Here is an 8,457-nt window from a genome sequence, read left to right on the forward strand (position 1 = left end):
TTTTATATCACTGCATTATAAGTTTAGGTCTTAGTGTAGGCAGAATCAGAGGCCTACGTTTTACTTTTTTGTAATTTATTCAGTTCTACTGAAGTTTTCATATATCTTGGTGGTGTCGCAGCAGTGACCTTCAACCCAGAGGCCACATACCTTTGTAAATACATACAGATTTGTAATATAAAGATAATGTGCCTTTGCTTGTTTCCAAATGAGCTGTAATATTCCGAAATTACATGTTTACCTTGATGTTTCATTCATATCCAAGTCAGGCACAGACTAGAGTTAGGATGACAAAAACAGTATACATGTACAATAATAAAACCACTAAAACCACTGAGTTCACTTTACTTTGTTTGCAAACAGCACAACTAATCAGTCACATGTTTGAGATTTTGCCCCATGAGTCTCACTCCTGGAATAAAACTATTAAGTGTCAGCAACCAGTGAAGATCAGAATGGAATTGGTAATCTCCCCAGTAGAATTTATTTGATCAAGACTCATGTTTGAGTACTCAAAAAATTAATTTAACCCAAACTGTGCGTGGATCCCTAAAACTCCACGCAGAGGTAGAACCCCACTATGTGTTTTGGATGCAGAATATAATGACTGCTCACACAAGTGATAGAAGTGATGCTTTGAACACTATCATAGAAAATTAATCTTGTACAGATTTAGCATGAGCGTTGACACAGACTAGGTATGTATGTGTGTGTATATGTGTAGGTACATGTAAGGGCTGCATGTATTCAAACATCAAACATCATTTTAATTTCCACAATAAACAGTAGTGAAGTTTGTCCACAGTGACAACATTACAAGTAATTTTCAGACGAAATCCAGACTGACTGAGAAAAGTGGATTCACTAATTATGGATGTTTTTGCTCTCTTGTAGTTTTGGTTTCTTTGTTATAAAGAATCTCACATCAGCTGGGTTGGATAAAATGAGCTGATGCCACTTGATTAGTATTCCTAACGCTGCCATTTGGAGCTGTATAACTTCCTAATGCAGCTTTCATCTCTGTACAAATAAATAAAGATGAAGGTGAAGCACAGGTACTCTGTCCACAGTAAGGATAGAAATCTCTCCAAGTCCTTCACCTCTGCCCCAGATCTGAATTAGGCAAAAAGTCTGCAGCCTTTGTCTGCCTGCTGTCCAGTGGTTAGGAGGGCTGCTGGGGGCCTTCAGCAGGTGTGAAACCCTCGGTCTGCATCTTCTCCTTGTATTTCAAGAAGTCTCTCCTCTTCGTAAAATACTTGACCTGCCGGCAGAGATGGGAAAGATGAGCAACAATCCTGCACTATTTTATTTAGACTGCATACAACCCTCACCTGGAAATGTGTTTTTTTTGTCAGCCAATGCCAAATTTTAACTTAAAAATTTCTTTCAGGATTGTCCCAGTCACTTTAAAAATATTGGAAAGAGTTTGCTCATAAATTCAAAAACTATCAAGGATTTTGAAGCACTGTTGATAGTCCAAACTTCTTCCTTTCTGACATCACTCAATACAGACTCCAGACCTTACTGATGCCACAAGTTAAAAAAAGGGGGGGATACTTTACCCACTGAGCAGGGCATTTTGCCTCAAACTCGCTCTGGAAGCTCTGGCAGGATGCAACGTTGTCCTTGTTGTCATCCAGACATTTCCAGAGATAGTCCCTGGCGTCCCAGCAGGCCTTCCTCTCTGCAGAGTTTGGAGCGGTCATCACTGCTTGACTCTATGAGAGATTTTAAAAAGGTACATAAAGGATTAGTTAATAAGCACTACTATGACTGCTGCTATGTGACAGGTAAACGGTTGAAAAACACCATTATGAACAACAAAAAGATACTGTACACTATCAGATATACATTAATCTATTATGATAGTCACTTCATTAATGCAATACTGCTACTTTAAGCTATCACAGTTTGAGTAGACCATACGTTCATATGATTTCCATCAGGTATACAATTAGGACTTAAAGTACTGTGGATTTACATCCGTATATCAGCCTCAAAAGACCAATATCTTAATTTAACCTACAGGAAACCACTGTATTGTATTTACTTTGATATTAGACTGCAAATAATATAATAATAAATCACTTTGAACTGTCACTCAGTAAGAAAAGTGCAGGTAAACTGATAGTAACTCAACTGTTACTCACTGAATGAAGGCTTAAAACCTCACAGAGGATTTTTTAGTCCCGACCACCGCTGCTGTTTGCCTCTGTCACTCCATAAAACCCGAAATATCGACCTAATAATGTTACTAAACCACAAACACAAGACTTTTGTAACGTGTTTGGAAAGGCTACCCTATAGCAGCAATGAGCCAACTGAAGGACGCGCACACTTCCTTGTCGCTGCGTGATGACGTCTGGAACGTGATTTACCAAACGTACCAGGTGATGGCGCAGTTTGCTAACAAGTGAGATGTTTGAAAGCCGTAAACGTTACTTTTGAATAAAAAATAGCTACAATTGTAAAGGTAAAGTTACAAAAATTACCCCAGACGATGCTTTTAGATACAATATGGTGTTTTATGTAACTTGTGTGACAGTTTTTCTTAGGCTGCCATCATAAATCCGACTGGAAGGATGCAACAGGTGAGACGGACTGATTGTTTTTTCTTTAATAATGTCCATTATCTAACTTACCTTTGTGTTTCTCCTTCGTGGCATTTCAGCACTGTAACTTTCGTGCGTTACATGGTAAGTTAGCAGTGTCACTGCTAATTTAGCAGTGTAACGTTATTTCACATTTGCTTAGTGGCTGAAACGTCAATTCTCCTTAAGGGTCACAGTTTAATTAAATAAACCACAGACAACATATATCGATAATCACCATAATCGCATTAAAAAAATGTTAAAGTGACAGTTTCTAAGCCCCGGTTTGTGCCAGTAATGCTAATACATAAGTTACAAACTGGGGCTAAAATGTTTCTATTATTAGTTGTACAGCTTGGAGTAAAGCTGAAACAACTACTTGACTTATCAGTTAGTTAATTGACAATATATATTTTACATTAAGTAAAATATAAAAAAAAAAAACAACTGAGCTACGTGCTATGTTGTCCTTTTGTTTAAATGAGAGAAATTATCTGCATAGGCTATCACAAAAGTATTGTAAAATTAAAGTGTTACAGTGAAGTAAGTTATATTCACTAAAATCTTAATTTTTTCCCTAAATTATTTGCACCTCTCCTCCTCAGATAGATGTGGATGCTGCAACTTTGACTAGAGGAGTATTGAGTACGTTTTTGTGTGTGCATTCATGTTCCATTCAGATCAAGCTGGAAAAACTCATTGAATGTTTTTCTGTCTTCGCTGTAAGCCTCTTTTCATCCACAGTACAACACGGGTTTGTCCCTGAGCTATGTGAACGTACAATAAAGTTTATGTGTATGTATGTGTATAGCTTGGCAGTGAGTAAAAGCAGAATGAAAATGTGTGTTGTTGATTAACTCTCTCTGTCTTTTTCTCACTCCCTCAGCCACAGTGACGGAGAATAGCCCCACTGGTTGCCATGGCGCTGAGCAGCAATCCATCTCAGTTCGTGTGCTTTCACAGACTGAAGGGAATAAAAAACAAGCACTCTGATGCAGGGGCAAGGTGCTCACGCTCTTCTTAGGAAAGTAAGTGGTTGTTGGCCCGTGTGCATGTGTGTGCATGTGACTTGAGTGTGTGTTTCTAGCTGCTTCAGAGACAAAACTTAATTCGCTATTTATGTCACACACCATTTACTGATCCCACTTCAAGTCTGTTTCCTCCACTGTCAATAAGTGTTTTCATGTTAGTGTGCCCAACTGTGAAGAATTAAACCCAAAGTTCCTGTCCAAGAGCTTTTTTAGAAAACATGTCCTTATGCACAAGAGTTCAAATACACGCAATCATTTCAAGTAGGGCTGCAGCTAACAATTATTTTCATTATCGATTATTTTCTTAATTAATTGTTTAATCAATGGATTGCTAAACTATAATTCAAAATTTCTCAGAGTCTATGATGATTTGTTCAGTTTCCTTATTTTTGCTGACTTGTGGTCCAAAACCTTGTCGTCACATTTGAGAAGCCTGAACTAAAGGACATTTGGCATTTTTGCTTAAAAAGTGACTGAAACGATTAATCATTTAGCAAACTAGTTACTGATTCATTTTCTTTCAACCAACTAATCAGTTAATCTTCTAATTGTTTCAGCTCTAATTTGAAGTAATGTGTGGAGAGTATAAGTTACTGCTGTGATGTCGTGTTTTCAGTAGAATTTTCACAGTCTTGCGCAGCAAGGGCAAAACAACATTTTCAAAAAAACTCCACTCTAGACATGGTGATTTTTCATTTACAGAAAATACTGATTTCATATGGATGGAAGACCAAGTACAAAATAAAATACAAGTGTTGTATCAGTTTAGAAAGCATCCACAATTGTCAGTTGAATTGGATAATTCATTTCACCACCACCATGGGTAGAGTTAGGACATCATATTTGAAGTTGAAGGACATAGAAGAAGCCACAAAGACTGTATTCATTTTCAGCTCATGACATACTCTAGACAGAAATCTACAACCCAGCTGTGTCCTACTGTTACACCAGAAAGCACGTCATACTAATGTTGGACAAATGTTTATCATTGTAAAATGTCTTTTGAGAGTCAGTGTAGAACCTAGTAAGAAAATCACAACAATCCAGAGCAGTTTATTTCACATGGCAGGACTTACATGCATTTGCTACAGGATGGCAGGCTTTTTTGAAAACATTAGAAGATGTTTGTCAGATAGTCCCTGTATGTATTGTAGGCTGGAGAGAGGGGACCCATGTGGCAATCACACCTCATTCTGACTGAACTCTTGTAAATGTCTCAACAAGCCACTCTGGCTCCACCTGCATTGATTCAGTACAAGCTACAGTGTATGAAGGATGAATTCAGTGGTGATGCATGTTGGGCTCAGGCTTTCATGTTAATAACTGAACGTCATTCACGGTGACCTTCCACCTCAGAAAATGGCTGTTTTTTGGAAAACCCAGTAACTCCAGCTGAAGTACATCTCCTCCTCTCTCCTCTTTTAGCCTTCATCATTTTCAGAGGTATTAGCAAGGGAGGATTAACCTATGACATGTTCAGAAAAACTAACAGGATATTATAAAGGTTATAACATCTTTTTTATGGATGAAATTCAAATTACATGGAAGTAAAAATTCAGAAGAAGAATATTGAAGGAAACTGTCGATTGACATGCAGCATTATCTTTCTTATTTCAACACCCGTCTGTATATTATTCCACTCTTTCATTGATGTACGCTTAATTCTGTTCTGGTTCACAGGGTTTTTTGAGAGTACAGTAATTTTTTCAAGAGTTCCCCAGTGGGAAATGACACCCTAATCACAGTTAATGGCTCAACCTGTTGGGTAGTGCAGGCTGTCATATATTAGTATGGGCTGCTGATGTTGTGTGAGAGAGAGACTTTCATTGGACTCTGATAGCTACTGTAGTTCTCTTCCCACCCTGTCTGATACTTTTATCATATATTTTTTTAAAAAAGGAAACCAGTAAGACATCTCATCCAGAGTGTTGGTTTCAGTCTATTAAAAGCATTAACGCATTTTCCATCACATTAGTTTGTTCTCTCTGCAATATTGTCAACAGCAGCCATCTGTGGCATCAGATTATTAGTGGAGAGAACTAGAAACACAAGGAGGGGCAGTTAGATTGCAGCAGTGTGATGTATTATGCAATCACAGTAATCATGACTAATGTTATAATGGAAAGACAATCTCCAGTACGTGCACCTGCCCCATGATAGAGAACGAGCTATCACATCCAGACATTAACTTCTTATCCACCATCTCACAAAAGTAATAAAAACATCAGTAATAGATGAACCAACCTCTTTGTTTGGCAGACTAGACTGTTCACTTCATTTCACACACCACTGCCTTTCCAAAAGCATCCTGGCAACGCCAAGAGTCACTTACTTCGTAGGGAAAAAGAGAATCTGGCAGTGGTCATGAGCGTAGTGTCACCTGTCAATCAGTGTCAGTTCAGTCAGGATGAAAGAGAAGGATGACAGTTCTTGACACAAGAAAGTTGGGTATATAGCCAGGTTTAGTTACAAGAGGGTTGTCAGGCATAGTCTGAATCTCCAGAGAAGACTGAGATGACAAGGTATATTGAGTGTCACCACAGTTTCACTCAGTTCGTATGACACAATGGACATAAGGAAAAATATCGACTGTTCCATCTTCACATTGCTTCTCGGTGAAACTAATTAGATTTTACACACCAGACAGTCTGGTTTGTCTTTGCGTATCTCTTTTTTTAGATTATGGAAGAAAAACACCTTTTAGTTCCCTCTGCTGTAATCGCCTCTTTTACTGCAGTCATTGTTTTCTTTGGTCACTGCAAGTTTTGGTTTCCAGTCGGTACAACTGCTTTCTGGCCATCCTACACCCCTCCGCTGGTAAGTAGAAAAGTAAATAAGTAACTAAAACTACTATGCTAGTGGTTTGGCACTTTAAATGTATGTTGTTGCCAGCCATTTTTCAAAGCATACCATACAGATTTCAAGTGTCAAGGCAATCGTAAACTAGTCATTTTTTCCCCATTCATTCAGTGCACTAATCAATATGTAGAGACCTAAAACATTTGAGCTATAAGTTCTATCACAGTAAACATTATGGGTCTAAAACATGCAAAACCACTAATATTGTCCATGAAGCATCCTAGTGAAAACACTTTATCAGCCTTTCTGTCTTTCTTTCTCCTCTCTTTATGTGTCTCTCTATCTTACTTTATTTCCTGGTGACTAATATAAACTGTCATATAAACACATTAATCAGATTCATGGGAGTAGGGTTAATGAGTAGGCAGAACATGCTCTACACATCTGAGTCCTTCCAATTTTCACCATGTGCTCGACACGAAGAGTATTTAGCAAGATGATGGCATCTTTTCCTTAGAGAGAATTAAGAAATTGAGAGAAAACATGAAAATAGAAAATTCTAATGGCATGCTTTTGGCACGCTTTTGATAAAAGAATTTATGTAAATCCGATAATCAGAGAAATTGTGGTTCAAAAGTGAATAATGTAAAATGTTGCAATTGGTGGTAATCTTCATTCTTCACATAATAAATAGACGTTTTAAGTCAAAGATGAATCAAAAGACTTGAAGATCTGTGGTGAAACCTTTAGTATGCCAGGAAGGTAAATATCAAATCCCAGTCAGACACACATACTCTGTGAAAAGGCCAAAACACACACACACACACACACATTTAAAGACACACACACTTGCTCAATTTCAGTTTCACCCTCAGAAACACACACACACAGATACAGATGCAGGCAGGTAGCTCTTACTATTTTCTGAAGCTTCTTGATGCGTATGATAAATGACAACATGTCAGAGTCTGGTCTGGCTTTTTTCCTTGCCTTTGAAAGACAGATGATCTTTAAGGTAATATGGATGTACAAGAATAAGAGTTTATTCATTATTAAATGGAGCGGATTCTCCCTAAAGGAACATTTTCTTTCAAGGCTGGTTCATAGGTCAGACTGCCTGTTAATTAAAGAGAACAAAGACACCAACGTTGAAAAGGTGCTTACAGTATATCCTTGCCTCTGATGTTTTCATGCTAATATGGTGTATTGTACAATATAAGCCTACATCAACACTACACTTTAGAAAACACTATTAGCACAGGCCTTTTTTTCAGCGCTTTAATTTACTGCAATAGTCACCCAAACAAAAGACACACACACCCACATTGCTTCATGGCAGGCATCGACGGCCAATGGCATCTCACACACATCGACCAGTATTTGTCAGCCCAGTGGTGTCCAGGATACTGACCTCCAGTTGCCACCACTGGAAGTCAATATCACAGTCAACTCAGAAATGACTGTCACTGTCATGGCAACAAGGGCTCAGACACACACACACACACACATGCATGGAATGAAAAACTGAGGTGGATACAGTGATAAGAAGACAGATAGGAAAGTTTTAACAGACAATTGGGTAATTTTTGGTATGTAAAAAAAAAAATTAACTATTGTATTGCCTCCAAATAAACATGATAAGTCAAGTTCTCTTCTCTGGTAACCAGAGAATCAATAAAACGTCTTTACTGTTTTCTGCTAGTTTTCTTCCTTTTTTGCTTGGTTAGCAGCGGGGCTTAAAGATAGCAGTCAGGTCTGTTGGGGAAAAAGGAAATGCACAAGTTAATGACTGGTATTCAGAAATTGTCATTGTGAAAAATTTAGCTGTTGTTCAGGTGTCCACACACCTGTCAAGGTTCCTTGGCTTGTTTACTCATGTTGTCACTCACAAATAATACCTTAAGGAGTTGTATGTACTGTACACAGGGCATTCTTGATTCATACAGGGACAATTAAGATAGCTTTGTTGCACCCTCTTAAAGCCAACCATTGCAATTTTGAACTTGTCATCAACCTACATTTTTTCATTATCTAAG

General features: G+C 38.0%; 1 protein-coding gene and 1 long non-coding RNA gene across 2 annotated transcripts; one reads left to right on the forward strand and one right to left on the reverse strand.

Annotated features, from left to right (window-relative positions):
• Positions 1-746: 746 nt before the first annotated feature.
• Positions 747-2,352, reverse strand: coa6 (cytochrome c oxidase assembly factor 6). The gene is made up of 3 exons (XM_067582555.1): positions 2,151-2,352; positions 1,563-1,718; positions 747-1,261 (listed from the first exon to the last, which is right to left on the reverse strand). The coding sequence occupies exons 2-3, from the start codon at positions 1,704-1,706 to the stop codon at positions 1,163-1,165; spliced, it is 243 nt and encodes an 80-aa protein (XP_067438656.1). The 5' UTR covers positions 1,707-1,718; positions 2,151-2,352; the 3' UTR covers positions 747-1,162.
• A 39-nt stretch (positions 2,353-2,391) lies between these two features.
• Positions 2,392-8,049, forward strand: LOC137176326 (uncharacterized). The gene is made up of 4 exons (XR_010925853.1): positions 2,392-2,473; positions 2,546-2,591; positions 3,478-3,619; positions 6,302-8,049. It is a non-coding gene; the product is annotated as an uncharacterized lncRNA (long non-coding RNA).
• Positions 8,050-8,457: the final 408 nt, after the last annotated feature.

Source organism: Thunnus thynnus, chromosome 23 (genome assembly GCF_963924715.1).
Source record: "Thunnus thynnus chromosome 23, fThuThy2.1, whole genome shotgun sequence".
In the NCBI taxonomy this organism is placed as follows: domain Eukaryota; kingdom Metazoa; phylum Chordata; class Actinopteri; order Scombriformes; family Scombridae; genus Thunnus; species Thunnus thynnus.